This window comes from Cydia pomonella, chromosome 13, assembly GCF_033807575.1.
Source record: "Cydia pomonella isolate Wapato2018A chromosome 13, ilCydPomo1, whole genome shotgun sequence".
NCBI classification, from domain to species: domain Eukaryota; kingdom Metazoa; phylum Arthropoda; class Insecta; order Lepidoptera; family Tortricidae; genus Cydia; species Cydia pomonella.
The window spans coordinates 5,870,483-5,888,186 of record NC_084715.1 but is presented as its reverse complement, the minus strand read 5'-3'; the positions used below and the strand labels follow the sequence as shown (position 1 = coordinate 5,888,186).

General features: G+C 41.7%; 1 protein-coding gene across 1 annotated transcript in view; it reads right to left on the bottom strand.

The window, feature by feature from the left end:
- LOC133524034 (DNA repair protein RAD50-like) overlaps positions 1–17,022 on the bottom strand; it is a 38,372-nt gene extending 21,350 nt beyond the window's left edge. The window contains exons 1-12 of the mRNA XM_061859808.1: positions 16,547–17,022; positions 15,877–16,051; positions 14,995–15,180; positions 13,339–13,552; positions 12,283–12,374; positions 10,472–10,681; positions 9,816–9,982; positions 9,474–9,622; positions 8,450–8,564; positions 7,827–8,063; positions 6,369–6,527; positions 5,569–5,682 (exon numbers count right to left, since the gene is read on the bottom strand). Of these exons, the coding sequence (XP_061715792.1) occupies positions 5,569–5,682; positions 6,369–6,527; positions 7,827–8,063; positions 8,450–8,564; positions 9,474–9,622; positions 9,816–9,982; positions 10,472–10,681; positions 12,283–12,374; positions 13,339–13,552; positions 14,995–15,180; positions 15,877–16,051; positions 16,547–16,801 (2,073 nt within the window). The 5' untranslated portion in view covers positions 16,802–17,022. The remainder of the gene's footprint in view (positions 1–5,568; positions 5,683–6,368; positions 6,528–7,826; positions 8,064–8,449; positions 8,565–9,473; positions 9,623–9,815; positions 9,983–10,471; positions 10,682–12,282; positions 12,375–13,338; positions 13,553–14,994; positions 15,181–15,876; positions 16,052–16,546) is intronic.
- Positions 17,023–17,704: the final 682 nt, after the last annotated feature.

Genomic DNA, 17,704 nt, shown 5'->3' with positions numbered 1-17,704 from the left:
TGACGACGTCGTCGACGTAGATGTCACGAGCGAGAACAGCTGAACCACTTGGGTATGCGGCTGCAGAATCACTGGCAAGTTGAGCCATTGTACGAAGAGCTTGGAATGGCGCAGCAGAAACCCCGTAGGTTACCGTTTTAAGACGGTAGTCGCGCACAGGACCGACAGCAGAAGGGCGCCACAAAATGCGCTGAAATTCAGCGTCTTCATCAGAGACCAGGATCTGCCTGTACATCTGTTTCACGTCACCTGTGAAGACGACGGCATGCCAGCGAAAACGTGTGAGCAGATCGAAGATGTTAGTCTGAAGCTTGGGCCCAGCGAGAAGAGTAGCGTTCAAGGACACCTCGTTGGCGTCCTTAGCGCTTGCGTCGAAAACCACGCGAAGAGGAGTGGTGACGGAATCGCGCAGAATTCCATGGTGAGGTATGTAATAAAAGTGGCCTTCACTTGTGGAAGGAGGTTCCACTTCTTCCAAGTGACCACGAGCCTCATAGTCATCCATAAATTCCACATACGCCCTTTTGAACTCGGGGTTGGAGTTCAACTTGCGTTCCAACGACGTGAACCGCTTGAGAGCAATTTCACGCGAATTGAGGAAGGTAGGTTTGTTCGCGGGATCGACAAATGGTAGTGGAACTACGAACCTGCCTTCTTCATTGCGATAGTATTTTTCAAGAAAATAGTCCTCGCAGCGTTGGTCCTCCTCAGATACGAAAGGTTTAGTCGGAGAACTAACGTTTTCTAATTCCCAAAATTTTTTTATAGAATCATCAAGCGACAAAATCTGCGAAGGACTCGACACGAAAAAACAATGATTTTTATTGTTACGATACGATACGAGAGCGCTTGTTGTGAGCTGACTCCCGTCACACTCACCCATAACGACCCATCCATAGATGGTTTTCAACAGAGTAGGCTGTCCTGGCTCCCCGCGCCGTATACCGGGCAACAACGACGAAACGAAGACCTGTGCGTTAAGTAACAGGTCCACCGGCGCCGGACGGGCGAAACCAGGATCAGCCAGCGATAAATTCCTGATGTGCGACCACCCCGACGAATCGACAGGTTGAGGAGGTTGGTCGGCACATACCGGCGACAAAACGAAAGCTTCGAGTTTAGTACTCAGTGAAGAGGGTTCATTTCCCATTGGCTTGACCTCACATGATAGTGCGCCAAATGTTTGATATGGCGAATTGCCAATGCCAAACACAGTGTGTTGTCCAGAAGTTTCAAATCCTAGCATTTCTGCACAGGATTTTGACATGAAATTGCATGCACTAGCACCATCCAAGAGCGCCCGCACTGGGCGGAAGACACCAGAACTGTCCCGAATTAACACCTGGGCAGTAGCGAAGAAGATTGTATTATCTCCCGCCATCGCAGCTAAAACCGTGTTACTACTACTACTGCTCATGCCATTGCTAGGCGGTGCAGTAGCAATCTCTGTGCCCGTGGGTGCTTCCACACTCTTTGTGAAATGCAATAAGTTGTGGTGCGAGCGATTACACACACTACAGCGAGAAGCTCGACAAGTTTTCACCCTATGTGCATTTGAGAAACATAAAATACACAAACCCTTCTCCTTAACAAAATTAAACCGGCCATCATTATTGAGATTTATAAACTTGTTACATTTATCGAGACTATGTTGACCCGAACAAAAAACACAACTTGGTGTTGATGTAGTCGAAACGACAAGGGCCGTTTTGTTTTTGGTTAACGGTTTAACATTCTGAACTTGAGGCCTAACACTAACACTGGAGTTTTCCAAAGCCCTGCTCCGCTTTTCAATAAAGTTTTTTAATTCCTCAAACTTTGGAACTTCAGTATTGGAAGCGAGTTGTAACTCAAATGCTTCTCGGGTAGCGACATCTAACTTTGCCCAAAGCAAATAATATAACATAAAATTCTTGTCGGGGAGGTTAAATTTTGACAAAATAGTTAAATTCTCATTAAAAGTTCTAAAAACCCTTTCCAAATCCATTTTTGTTTTGACTGGCTCACAATTTAGCAGTTTTTCATAGTACATGACAGCAATTTGCCTCTTCCTATCATAATAGTTGGACAGTGTTTCATATGCACTGCTGTAATTGTCACCTGACAAAGGAAAACTTTTTATTAAATCATGTGCGGAACCCTGAACGCTTGATAGAAGGTAGTGCAATTTCTCCACATTACTAATATTGCTCCGACTATGTATAAGGGAATCAAAAAGCTCCTTAAAAGACACCCAACTTTCCAGTTTCCCATCAAAAGGCGTAATCGATATTTTTGGAAGCTTAGCTAAATTATTCCCAAGCGTTAAAGATTTCACTTCAGGCTTATCACTTATTTCACTTCTAGCCATTTGTCTCAACCTACATTTTACGGATTTTAGCTTACTTTCAAATTCCTTGGTGACTTCATACTCCTCCACACGTTTTTCAGGTTTCAGTGGACGTAAAATCCGTAGTTGTGCTTTGTGAAAGTCCTTTTCTATATCCTTGATGTCTGATTCATCATACCCTTTCAAGTCGGAACCCTCAATATTTTCTAACCGAAAAATAGCGTAACCTCGCGCGACATGGAACATGTCTACTGTCGCGGGATCCGTGTCACTATCACCATGTACACTCATATTGTTTTAAGTGCAATTAAAAACACTAAAACGGCGAAAAACTCAAACTTAATTGCAAAATTAATTCAATAAAAACGAAGTACTACTGACTGATACTAGTGACATTGACAGTTGACGTTAACCCTTGACAACTATGAGAATGTTGCCAGCAATATTAACCACGAGTGAACGAATGATTTACTAAAAGCACTACTACACGGCCACCAACTTTCTTGCTTACCCTCGACTTTTTTATAAGTGTACCCTAAATTTTGAATTAAACAAATGATATGACCAAACAAATTCGAATAAGCAACAAACAACGAGAAACGAAAAACCAAAGGTCACTTTTCAAATTATCCGGCTCGAAGGACCAAAATGTTCAATAGCGAGAGAGTGGACTGTAATTCGAAAAAGGGGGGCGATAGGGAATGAAATTTAGGGGCCGGTTGAGCAAGAAAGTTGTGAGATATTAAGATTAGAATATTAAATTAAAACTAAAATGTGAAATAGTGTAGGGCGAAGTTACCTTTCAGTCCGGGAGTTGTGGGGCTGAATCGTTGGTCGCCGTTGAAGACCGCTGGTGGTGATTCTGGCTGTCCTTGTCGCCAGCTAGAAGTAAGCTCAGAACCGTTACCTTGAGTCGTCCAACTTAGACCTCGGATTTTCCACTTCGGATGTGCCTGGTGCCCTTCGTCCACACAACACTGAGTCTAAATGCTAGAGACGTGATTGGCAGTAGTGCTTTCAATAAGTTGCGAAAATTAGCGAGAACGATGAAATACGATGTTAACTAGTGGTAGGTTGATGACACACTGACTCTGACGTGTCTATGACAGAGCAATATTCAAATTCCAACTGTGAGCTGGTGTTGCCACAGTAAATACGAGAAAATCTTATAGAATACAAGGCCAAAGCTGGACATTCCGCCCACCAAAATGCATTTGTATTTTGACTAAGCGAAAAGAACAATAAAAGTGAAACAAGTGCGATAATATTAAAGCTAAACGAAGAATGGACAACACAAATGTAGCGCATTAAAGCGACTACGCAGGTAGTGGACACAGCTTGACCACAGGCCGTTTGTACAACCCTGTGGCAGTGCGCACAGTAACCACACGACAGATCCCGTCAGATCCGGGGTGTGTGTCGATAATGCGACCCAGGGGCCACTTCATTGGGCTCGTCTGCTCGTTTACAACGAGCACAAGTGTGCCAACTTGGACGTTAGGGTGTCTGTCGTGCCACTTCATCCGCTGCTGGAGAGTATGCATATACTCCTTCGACCATTTGTTCCAGAAGTCCTGGTGCATCTTCTGAAGCAACTTCCAGCGTTGGAGAGGGCTAACCCGAACGTCTGAGAAGTCTTCCTCAGGTACGACCGATAGGGGTTCCGTGGTGAGGAAATGACCCGGTGTCAAGGCCGACAGGTCGTTGGGGTCGGTGCTGAGAGGAGTGAGTGGCCTGGAGTTGAGTAAAGCCTCGACTTGTGCTAAGATCGTCGAGAATTCCTCGTATGTCAACCTTTGGTTCCCGACGACACGCGACAAGTGTGTTTTAACAGCTTTAATTCCAGCTTCAGCGAGTCCTGGCCTTCACTTGTGGAAGGAGGTTCCACTTCTTCCAAGTGACCACGAGCCTCATAGTCATCCATAAATTCCACATACGCCCTTTTCTCATCTTACTTTTATCCCGATTGTATCCTCCGCTATTGATACGAAGCCCAGGGTCATCAGACCCTTATGTACAACATACCTTGTGGTCAGAGTTGAACCCTCGGTTGCACAGCGGACAGCAGTTGGTGTCCTTCAGCAAACTCTTGTACTTGTCGATCTCGACCGTGGATGCTTGCAGCATGGCTTGTTTGGTCTGTACATATTTGTTTGTCTAATGTATAACATACCTCGTGATCAGCGCTGAACCCTCGGTTGCACAGCGGACAGCAGTTGGTGTCCTTCAGCAAACTCTTGTACTAGTAGTCGATGACGACCGTGGATGCTTGCAGGATGGCTTGTTTTTCCTGAACATATTTGTTTGTCTAATGTACAACATACCTCGTGATCAGAGCTCACAGAGCTGAACCCTCGGTTGCACAGCGGACAGCAGCTGGTGTCCTTCAGCAAACTCTTGTACTTGTCGATGACGACCGTGGATGCTTGCAGGACGGCTTGTTTTTCCTGAACATATTTGTTTGTCTAATGTACAACATACCTCGTGATCAGCGCTGAACCCTCGGTTGCACAGAGGGCAGCAGTTGGTGTCCTTCAGCAAACTCTTGTACTAGTCGATGACGACTGTGGATGCTTGCAGGACGGCTTGTTTTTCCTGAACATTTTTGTTTGTCTAATGTACAACATACCTCGTGATCAGCGCTCACAGAGCTGAACCCTCAGTTGCACAGCGGACAGCAGTTGGTGTCCTTCAGCAAACTCTTGTACTTGTCGATGACGACCGTGGATGCTTGCAGGACGGCTTGTTTTTCCTGAACATATTTGTTTGTCTAATGTACAACATACCTCGTGATCAGAGCTGAACCCTCGGTTGCACAGAGGGCAGCAGTTGGTGTCCTTCAGCAAACTCTTGTACTAGTCGATGACGACTGTGGATGCTTGCAGGACGGCTTGTTTTTCCTGAACATATTTGTTTGTCTAATGTACAACATACCTCGTGATCAGCGCTGAACCCTCGGTTGCACAGAGGGCAGCAGTTGGTGTCCTTCAGCAAACTCTTGTACTAGTCGATGACGACTGTGGATGCTTGCAGGACGGCTTGTTTTTCCTGAACATTTTTGTTTGTCTAATGTACAACATACCTCGTGATCAGCGCTCACAGAGCTGAACCCTCGGTTGCATAGCGGACAGCAGTTGGTGTCCTTCAGCAAACTCTTGTACTTGTCGATCTCGACAGTGGATGCTTGCAGCATGGCTTGTTTTGTCTGTACATATTTGTTTGTCTAATGTACAACATACCTCGTGATCAGCGCTGAACCCTCGGTTGCACAGCGGACAGCAGTTGGTGTCCTTCAGCAAACTTTTGTACTTGTCGATGACGACCGTGGATGCTTGCAGCACGGCTTGTTTTTCCTGAAAACATTAACATTGCTAGTAGTGGCTAAGCAGGTTCGGCGTTACTAAATGATCTGCATGAAAGACATCTAACTGATGCCATTAAGTTATCGTGCATTTCGCTCGTACTTTCCGTACATGTATCGGCGCGGGCGAGAAGCACTATAACTAAATAACATGATTCAAATATCTTTCCGATGTCAGTGTACGTTCGGATTGGCCTTCTGTTATTCTCTTAACAATAAACTTGTGTTCTTTTAATAAATATAAAATAAATATCCAGTGCATCGTGTGGTTGGGTAAGGCATGGATCATGATATAAAGCAGGGCATATTCAAATCTTTTTAATTTCGCGACTTCCTCGCCGTAAGATAAATTATTCTCGACCTACTACTGTTTAGTAAACTGTTTTTTTCTCTTTTATTTAGGATTTGCGAGGATATGTCAATGGCGGCGAAAAGGTTAGCAATTAAGTTGAACATTTTCAACACCCCGCTCGCTTGCTTGCTACGTCCTTACAAGAAAGAGTAACAGTCCTGTGGTATAAAATAGTTATTTGTGTCCCAAGGGAGGAAACACATTCCTCCCGTGGTGCGCATACTATTTTTCTGCTTGACGGAGGCGGAAAGCGGCAACCTCGTTTAGCGCAACGGGAGCAAAGTTGACGCTTTCCGCCCGGAGGACAGAAAAGTATTGAATCATACCTGTAAATCGTCGACTAGACTAGTAAGTTCCTTAAGAGTCTCATCATAAGTCTGGTTGCCGCAAGCCTTTTTTATCTTGGCGTCCGATTTGACGATCTCAGCGCGCTTCTCTGAGAGCATCTCACCTACTGTCTTGCGTTCCGCTTCCAGGCTGGTCAACTGCAATTAAGAACAACATAAAATTAAAAAAAGTCCAGTACTTAGTATCTGTCTAAGACTGAAACTTTTGAACAACGTACACGAATTTATAGCCAATTAAATAATAATAATAATAAGCCCCCAGGACAGCTTGTGGCGAGCTGAATGGGAAGTGACGTCCCTTGGGTCCCATACCCCCGAGAGTCGGTCAGGCCCTTCTCTCCGGCTTGCCTTCATTGGCCGGCTGGAGTGAACACTGAGCAGGGGCCGCAGGACTCTCACCTCTGGCTTGCCTTTACCGGCCGTCCAGAGTGGGGTGTCAGAGCTATATGCTCGCAGGGTGGAAGTGAAATTTGCATAAGACGCGAGTTGGCACAGTGGCTGCTTACAGCCACTGGGTAGAAAGCGGCGTACACCTCTCCACACCCTGAGCCGCTCACGCAATGTTGTCCCCTTGTCGCTCCGTGCGAGCAGCCGTTTTCGGGGACCCATATTGTGAGTTGGCAAGTCACCACCTGCCATTTTGTCGTGTTTTTAAAAACATATGATCAGGGCAGGTGCCATAGTATTCTCCATAGTCCCGGTTACCAGTCCACTTGCAACTCAACCCAATAGCCCGGTTTATTTTGGTACCCTTTTTTTTACAATAGTCCTACTACTCCGCTACTACTCCACTAACTGGGGCTTGTCCTTGGGTGCACTGCTATAGTGTGAACAGGGATAATCGGCGGTTGGTGTCACGTTACATTTAGAGTAAATTGTCTTATTACAAGGGGCCTCTACGTGTTGGCTTCAGCCCCACGCACGCCTTCCAAATGTCCGAGACCCCATGGTCCCGAGAATTTGTAAAAGAAAGACATAATAATAATAAATAAATATTATAGGACATTATTACACAAATTGCCTAAGTCCCACAGTAAGCTCAATAAGGCTTGTATGGAGAAACGAACACAAATATAAACAGTACTAACCTCCTTCTCTTTCTCCTTGCTGCTCTTCACCTCTGCTCTCCACTCCACCTCAGCCTTATTCACCACAACAGCATAATTCTCCTCGGGTAAGGTACCCTAGCAGCACTGACTTGACAGTATCGACCATTACCACTACGGCTGGAGAGAAACTAACACAAATATAAACAGCACTAACCTCCTTCTGTTTCTCCTTGCTGCTCTTCACCTCTGCTCTCCACTCCGCTTCAGCCTTATTCACCGCAACAGCATAATTCTCCTCGTCAAGGTACCCTAGCAGCACTGACTTGACAGTATCGACCATTACCACTACGGCTGGAGAGAAACTAACACAAATATAAACAGTACTAACCTCCTTCTGTTTCTCCTTAAGCTTCTGCTTGCTGCTCTTCACCTCCGCTCTCCACTCCGCCTCAACCTTGTTCACCGCTACAGCATAATTCTCTTCCGGCAAGGTACCAAGCAGCTCTGTGATGGTCGCGCTGTGCTTTGATAGGAGATTGGAGAGCTGCTCTTGTTTGTCTTTGATGGAGCGGTCTATGGTGTCGCGTTCGGCGATTTTGGCCGTTTGCTTTTGGAGTTTGGTTACCTGTTGAGAGAGACATGATGATACATGTTTTCGCCAATAGCTTATTTCTTATATGTCGCACAGTGGCGCCCGAAAGGCGTCTCTACAAAAGCGATATTATTTCACAGGTAAGACACCAAAATTGCAGACTTCTATGAAAGTTTTAGCCAACGATTGTTTGCAATTTTTTTCATGTTGAGCATCATATTATCGAATTTTATTCCTCTACCACACCTTTCGCACATGAACAATTTAATAGGGGATCAAACTGATATTGGTTATATATTAAGAAAAATAAACATTATTCTGTATGTTTTTAAATGTAGTTACAAGTGGGTCGCTTGAAGTAATTGAAATCATGTTATATAACTTTATTGAAACAGAGATAAACTCAAAACAGAAATTACCTTCTGATTCAAATCTTCTAGCTCTTTTTCATTTTGTTCAATCAATTTCTCGTCTTCATTCATTTCTTTCTGTAGTTCCTCAGTGTTAAGTTCATCTATGGCAGCCTGATGTTCCCTGGTTAACAATAATTAAAATGAATAAAATCTACAATATACTAACAGCAACTTATCTGTACATGATTATACCGTATCTCATTGTAATAAGGCTCATAGACTTAACTGTGCGAATGGCTATTGGGAGCTTTAATTTTACCGTGGACATCCACGGCAATAACAATTTTTTACACAACTGCATACAATCTTATACATTTAGATCCTCTGATTTATCGTGTTTTCCACGTCTCTGCCACTTCCACGATAAATTATAAAAGCGCCAATTGAGTGAATGTGTCGTTATACTAAAAGTCAAAGTTAGATAGATAGAACATAAAAAAAATACAACTTATACGATAAACAGACATGAATGTTAAACCTATTTTCTACTTACCATCCATATAATTTCACACATTCATTATTTATTATTATTATTGTATTTTTTTTCTGCCCTATTACATTAAACGTATGAGTTTCATGTGATATTTAGATACCGATTTAGCTCTGAAGACTGGTAAATAGAATTTAAGTATGGCTCATGATTTCATTTTCTTTATGCTGTTAGTATGTTTGTTAACATTATGTACTTAATAATGAACCTCCAGGTCTATGATTCTTAAGTATGTTAAGTACACTACATTGTACTTCAAATCCATTTGTATATGTGACTGTTTGTGTTCTAAATAAAAAATAGCGCAGAGAAAGTGAAGTGGAAAATAAGCGGAACACATTGCGAGAATGGACAAGAGTCGCTGGACAAGACGAGTCTATGGGAGTCCGAGGCCGAGGGAGCGGACGGCAGCAGCTGGACGACGTCTGGAGACATGGAGGTCGGGACTGGGTGAGTCAGCCACAAAATCGACAGGAGTGGAAGAAATAGTAGGGGCTACATCCAAGATTGGATCGCCAAAATGATGATTGATATACTCACTCCTCAGCTGCCTTCAACTTGGTTTCTATCTCTTCGAGCCTGGATCGCGACACATTAGCATCATTTATTTCGTTGTCCTTCTTCAGAATGTGTTTCTTGGCCGTTTCTATGTCCAGCTCCTTGTTTGATATCTTTTCGTTGTGTCGCGACTGTAAGGAAATAAAGGTTTTAAGGAAACTAAGTACTCATGGGGAAAATAAAGCAACTACTTTGCCAGTTACTAAGTGCGACCTGCGAAGTATGTGTGAGTAAGTTAACATTTAACACTATGTTTACAATATGCGCTTTCATGCCATACAATGCATGTCTGTGCCTAGTTTCTGTTCTACGTCTAGAATTTACCAGAGCATCTCTACAAGCGTTGACGTGAGATTGCAACTTGTTGGCCTCATCATCAGCCTGGGATTGGGTAGTGGCCAAGTCCTTGTTCAGCTCTTTCACTTTCTGCTGTAGATCTTTGATGGCCTTATCGGCTTCTTCTTCGGACTTTATCTCCTTTGATTCCATTTCTGCAATTGATAGGATAGTGATGTTTTTAAGAGTACTTTTTTTTTATTTGCCTCACGTGGCTAGCAATTCACATAGTGGATGTTATTGCGTAGCTTGCAACGAACAAACCGGCACAGAGCGAGCATACGCGCGGGGAGATTTCCTTATGCACAAACCGGCCGAGGCACGTCTACACTGGCCGAGGCACGTCTACACTAGCCGGTTTGTGCGTCAGGAAATTGCCTCGCCCGTACGTGCTCGCTCGCTCGCTCTGTGTGGACCCGCCTAATGACGTAGGCCATGTAACATAATAACAAAACACAGAGTTGTGACAACAGAAAACAGAAGGTTTGGAAAAAATATTTGTATGGAAAGCAAACATCATTTATATGATCGATTGATTTCAAAACAAAAGAAATTCAACCATATTTCCTTGAATGATGATTTCAAATTGAAAAGGCATTATTTTTTAACGGCAGAATTGATGGGCTTTAGGAGTCTATACATACCTGCTAACACCATAGCTTCTTCAATCAACTTGTTCCTCCTCTCCACCTTCTCTTTATTCTGGTTCTCTAGGAAATTAAACTCGTTCAGTTTAACTTTGTTGTAGGTCATCTCATTCTCTATCTTTTCGCGTTCCTTGTCGAAGGCTGACTTCCTTTCGTAGATCTCTATTAGCTCCTTTTGTTTATCTCTTACTGTTTGATCATGGGTTGCTGAAAAAAAAAACATGGATATGCAAGAATAAAGTACTTGGAATAGGAAAACACAATTTTAACATTAATAATCATGACGACATAAAGATAAAGTAATTCAACCTTCGAGCAACACTAGGAAGGGAGTCGGCATTCGCACTATTTCCCCTCTGCCGAAGCACATGCCCAACTGGGCATAGCGCAAAGCGGACGCGTCCGTACACAAAAACAGATCTAGGTGGGCAAGATTTCCTTGGACATATGTCAATTTTCTATGTATTTATGTCGTCATTACTGATTGGATTTAGTGAATGAGGAGTGCGACTGTGTGCACGTTTCCCCCGCGATAAAGGGCAGAAAGATTTGTACGGTAAGATATCGCTTGGGCTCCTCCCTTCCGATGTGTCCGGTGTTGCTTGAAGAACTCAACTGTCTTTGTATGACACCTCTGGTAAGAAAAAATGTCGTAATGTTTGAGATTCTTCTCCTTCTTTGTCAGGGGCTATGTAAGGCTCTACAGCCTAAATATCACTACGACCATTCCTGATCTATTGTGATCGCCACCTACTACAACTCTCGATCCAAACCTGCAACTTCAAACAGCTGCAGGATCTTGATCTCGAGAGACCTTAACTCCCCCGGACGTAATATGTGTCTGCCCAGGATTGAGTCACGAGTGCGCATTAGGCAAGGGCACTCTGCGAGGATGTGCAAAGGCGTCTCCTCTGCCTCCATGCAGAGTCTGCACCGCCCCATGTCACGTTTCCCCATAGTTGCGCAGTTGGTTCCTAGACAGCGCTAAGGCGTTCGAGCAATGCCGGATTTAGAGGTCTGGAGGCCTCGGGCAATAAAGGAGTGGAGGCCCCCTGGCCCCAAATTTTTCCAAAATTGAAAATGGTAATTTTTCCGAATTCTCTTTTGTGGAGGCCCGGGGCAGTAGCCCCGGTTGCCCTCCCCTAAATCCGGCCCTGCGTTCGAGGCCGCCTTTTTGCTGAAGGCCTTGGTAAGCGTCTTGGAATGATTCAAGCCTGTAGTTTCTCTACAGAGTTGAATGGTTTTGTAGTGACAGGAGGTCTTTAGGGTGAGCCGCGTTAGGCTTTTGGGAATACCACAAAAAGGCTCAGGACAGAAGTTCTTCCCCTTAGCCCCTGCTCGCGCGAGTTCGTCGGCCTTTTCGTTTCCTGCGATACCCGCGTGCCGGGACCCAGCGTAGAATAACCTTGTTCCTGGCTCCAAGGTTGTTCAGTAGCTGCCTGCTGTTCTCGTCATGTTTGAGATTACACAATGTATTGATTTTTAATCCGCCTATTAATAATAATAATAAAATAAAATAAATATTATAGGACATTATTACACAAATTGACTAAGTCCCACAGTAAGCTCAATAAGGCTTGTGTTGAGGGTACAACGATATATATAATATATAAATACTTAAATACATAGAAAACACCCATGACTCAGGAACAAATATCCATGCTCATCACACGAATAAATGCCCTTACCAGGATTTGAACCCGGGACCATTAGCTTCGTAGGCAGGCCTATTAATCCTCCATTTTCCTAAATTTTCACTGTTTTGCGTAAAATATAGATGACTGGTATAAAATGGCATATAATCTTACCAATGCTTTCATTTAATTCTTCAACAGTTCCTTCAAATAAAGATTTGATGGAGTTCTTCAATTCCTTCTCTTGGCCCTGGAAATTCTCCAACCTACAAGAAAAAAAAAACTTACTTTAGTTTGGATAAATATTGATTGCAAACTTTGATCATCTATATTTATTTTCTATCTTCTACAGTATGACCTATGAGATACCTATGAGATATGTAAAACCCATTTCCCTTAAATAGGTATCTCCGTTTAATACTACCTAATACTGCAGATAAATTCAAGTACTGCTTATTCCAGGCATCTAGTAGAGTTCTCCACTCCTCGGATAGGATGCCTTGGACAAGGCAGTGAGTCCACTGGGTTATTTTCAGTTGTTACCATCAATTTGTTACCAGTGGTAGTAGCGGTAGTCGGCGCCGGCCCGAGCACTTGATCAGGGTAGAGCAAAATTGAGTTTTGGCATCCTTGGTTAAACTTTTTTACCCAAATTGCAGTTTAATAAAAATATTAATAACCATATAAAAACAGGCTAAGAGCATGGTGAGCCTTCCTCAGTATTAGATTCTGTTGTTACCCATCCGTCGCGTCACAATATTAGGTTGCCCTGAATGAGGGATGTTAGTGGATATCATCATAACAAACAAAAACTATTACATCATTTGTACGTCTTTTTTCGAAAACTCAATAAAGATCCAGGTCTGAAAGTCCAAAGCTTCCGAACTCGGCACGAGAGTCGGGAAAGCAGAGCTTAGAATGGAACAAAAGGTCAAATGTACAGTCAACCAATTTGAATCCTAGGCCACTATAGAACCTTGTCGCTTGAACTACTCTATACATGACATGCATCACTCAATAAGCACTGTCGTAGAAGTCATTATGACATGGTTCTATAGTGGCCTAGGAATCAAATTGGTTGACCGTACGCGAGGCTGGTAGTGGTAGCAGTGGTAGGTAGGTAGGGCCCTAGTAGTAACCACTAGTAGATGGAGTTTTGATATATTCCATACGGTTGGTGTCCCGTCTTTCACCATTGACAGTGTAGCCTATAAATTTATTGTAACTTACTTGATTTTAATCTTATCCCTCTTATTCTCAAGCCCCACAATGCTCTTCTCCATAGTCTTAATCGTCTCCAGCTTAGCTGTCACGTCTTCCAACTCCTTAGTCAACTCTTCTATTTTAGCATTGGCTTCCGTGAGCTGTGTCTCTATGTTCTCAACATCAAGTTTTTTCTTTTCTAACTCTTCTTTCTTCTCAAATAGATGGTCTACTTCTTGTTCTGCAATAATAAATAAAATAATATTTTAGGCATGTTTTTGTATGATGGTTGTATGGAAACTCTAAGGTAGTATATAGTATATTGAGATATTGATGAGTAAAAACTCAAGTTAAAAAGTTCGCCAATATATATTTTAGGAAAAGAAAAAATGCTTTAATTTGCCTAGGATTCTTTATTTATTTTAGCCATTTCGGGGAAATTTAGAGTAAGTATACATTTTTATATTTAATTATGTGCTAAAGAAATTAAGAGGCATACTAGTCAATGATAAATCAATTTCATACAAATAAATTGCACAGCAAATAACAAACTACATATTTTGAAATTAATCAAAGTAACTATAGGCTAATATATGGCAGTTCAAGAAAAGCTATAGAGAGAAATGCTTGGAACACAATTTTTGACTTTATAACTTTGAATAGTGACTTTATGAAAAGTCCCCATCCCCAGCCGTAGACCATGAGCCGGGGAGGGAGAGGGGGGTTTGATGTTCCCTTTTTTCGAATTAAAACAAAAAAATATTACTTTGCTCATCCGCGAAAAGATAACGTCCTAGTCTAGGTAAAGTACAAAACTCCTTTTGAGTTTAAAGTACAAAGGAGTTTTGTACTTTTGGGTGGTGGGTTATTTATTTGCGTATTTATTTTTGCGGTGGGAGGCTGGGAACATTAATAGGCGGGTCCACACAGAGCGAGCGAGCGAGCACGTACGTGCGAGGCAATTTCGACTTCTACACTGGCCGGTTTGTGCGTGAGGAAATTGCCTCGCGCGTATGCTCGCTCTGTGTGGACCCGGCTATTCACTTTGCAGATTAGCAAGGTAATATTTTTTGTTTTAATTAGTATGGATTTCCGCAAAGTAACGCCTGATTATATTCATTACTTCCCTATTTCGGTTTTTCACTTATATCTTCGAAATTGCGTCTTAGGGCTCCTCTACATGATGGCCCATCGTACGCTAGTCTAAGGGATGCAGCTATGCAGTGAAATCAGATAGCAATGACACTTGCCCCCTCTAACGCATAAATGTGTCCCTTAGACTGGCCTACGCTGGGCCAACGTGTAGAGGAGTCATTAGCGATACAACTACTTACACAAAACCCTTTCGCCCCTCCAGCTCAAGGGGTATGGGTACAGCCGGGGACTTTTGATATGTTCACCTCGTAACTAGTCCAAAGAATGCTACGGAGTCAAAAATTGTTTTCCAAGCATTTCCCTCTATACCTTCGTATTGCCTGGCCTACTATTACTTTTCTTGCCATAATTTTAAGAGGATTGTGACTGCAATTATTTGGAGATAATGCAAGAAAGTTTAAACTTTAACATCATAGGATGCCACATCCTTAAATGTGTTATTATTTAGAATATTTAAGTTCCAAGTAGTTCCAACTATAGCTCCACAACATAAGTTTTATTGTAGTTAAACTCCAATACTAAACTTACCAAGCAATTTAATATCATGGCTGTATTCCTTCCTCAACTTCTTCAGATGTTCGAAGCACTCACTGTACTTCTCAGAGTCAAAGATCTCATCAAACCTCTCTTTGACTTTCTGACCATCATCCAGTGGCCAAGTTGAATCTTCTTGGTGACAGAATATGACGGAGTTCAAGATTGCATCGGAGACACCTGGTATGATAAAAATTTGAATTGATAAAGCTGTTCTACTAAAACTGTTTTTTTATTGAAAATAGACTAATAAGTGAAATAAACTCAGAAAGTAGAATAGATTATAGGAGCAGATTTTTTTTGTTTGCAATATTTCAAGTATAATTAAAAATGTAATGATACTTTCTAGTATTTACTATCCTTCAGCCATTGCAGTAGGACTAATTATTATTGACAGAGCATTAGCGGAGGTCTCCATTTAATTTTGAACCTACTAACTTAGTTATTAAGTCAAAATTGCTACTAACATCCTATGGATGAAATAAATATGGATGAAAAAAAAAAAAAAAAGAAGGAAGCCTACACCCAAAGGGTAGAGAAGGGCTAAAGAAGAGAGAAGATCCTATGGATCATTGATTTGCAATGAATGATTGTTACTTATTTTTTATGGTATGAATTTTACTCAACAAAGTAAGTATTTATTATTTTTTAGCTTATAAAGCTTATTTCGAAGTCAACAGCTCACTTATGGAATTGTAATAAAAAACTATTAAAAGTAACTCATGTGTGTCATGAGTAATATTTCTACACTCATAAAATATTTTTTATTCTGCTATTAGGATATCCAGATCCAGTTAATTTTGATTTCAAATGAAAAAATGTGTATTCTATTCTATTGGTTCATGGGATTCTCCAGCTTTCTACCCAAGTCCTTACCAAGAGCATTATGCATCCTCAAATCCATATCCAACGTGACATCCCTAGACTCCCCATGTTCATTGGTCAGCCGCAACTGGGAGCTGAGGGTCTGGAACTTCACCTTGCGGTCTGGCAGTGCTGTCACACGCATGGCGCGGGTCACTTCCAACTGTTCATCGTTTGGAGCTAAGATCTGTGAAATTTTTTGTTTAACCCTATGAAAACTATAATCACTAATTTATCCTGAGACCCAGAAGGAGTTGTCTTGTGATGCAGAGATAGTGGATTATGTGCACAAGGTCATAGAAGGTTAGGGTAGAGCACCATTGTTTATCCACCTTGAAATTTTATTAGAAAAAAATTGCTTTTTCAAATCTTTTTAAACAAGGGTCATGGATAGCTATTGGATGATAATGATTGCCATTTACTTCAGCTACTTATAGTGGAATCATGTTAATAGTAGGGCTTTAAGAAACAATATACATATTTTATTTCATTGTTGTTTACAAAGCTAGTACCTTTTGATTTAATGCTAATAATAATACAAATACTTAAAATAGTTATTAATATCTATTCCCAATTAGACTTACTAAATGCATTTCTAAACAACAACTACATACAATACATATTCATCTTATTATGGAGTCTCTATATGTAGGCCCGGCATAAAACATAAAAGTAACCTCACCTCCAGTTTGACCTCTCCTAGGACTTCTGTTGATTTATTTACTTTAGCGTCATGCACAAAACACTCATCACTACTACCTGGAGGCATTTGCCCCGTGATAGCATAGCGTAAACATTCAATGATCGTGGTTTTGCCGCAACCATTTTGACCCAATATAAGCGTCAAAGGGGTTTGAAATGTGATGCGTTGTTCATCGTTTTTGTCCGGACCGAAGCTTCGTATGCCTCTAACGGCAAGAGATTTAATACCAGCCATTATTGGAGATTAAACATATATAAACGGTTTATCAATAGACCTCCAACAAACTTTCGGCGTTTGCAAAACGTTATTGACTTGACGCTTCTACTACTCAGGGAAAAAGTGGCGGGCGGCGCGCGGCGAGTCGGCGACGCAACTTGTAATAAAAATGTTGCCTACATGAAAAATTTTAATAATTTGCAAATCCAAGTACTGAATAAGGGGTTTATTCACGGTACAATTTTTTTGACTTTAACACATGTTCCAAGCAAATAGAGAGCGAATTTTGTCAATCGTCATAAGCATCGTGCATACAGACACGAGTGATCGACAAATGAATTAATAGGATAGTCTATCTAATTTTTACATGGAAGCCGCTTTCGCAAAGCAAGACATCTGTGTGCGATTGAGCCCTAAGTATGCGTGCAACGTGCAACTCCAGGGGCTTCACATGCACGTGAGTAGAATCACTATAAAATCCTATACTGTCCTTAATTTAATCTTACGACTTTGTATTGCATCTCTTTCCTTAGTCTAGTATACGAAATAAGAGTGAAGTGTTTTGATTTCGCTTTCGTCAAGTCAAGAGCCAACAGAATGTTGCATAGTGATGATAGTGAACAACATCCTTTATAGGGAGGAATTTTGTGGCTAGTGGTGGCTAGTCTATGGTACTAATGTTGCCAGAATTATTTAGCTACGTTCGAAAACTTTTATAGTTCATCTTAATTATAATATTTAAGTTACTTAATTTGAAAGGAGTTCAGATGAAAATTGCAAGATAAAAATATATTATGGTTTTATTAAAAATAATATTTCTTAAGTAGGAATTTTGCTCATAGTAGTCATAGTTTCTTGCAAAAAATACCAGATAACAATACTAGATTTTGAACTTCAAGGTTGGTTGCCGTGCCGTGCCGT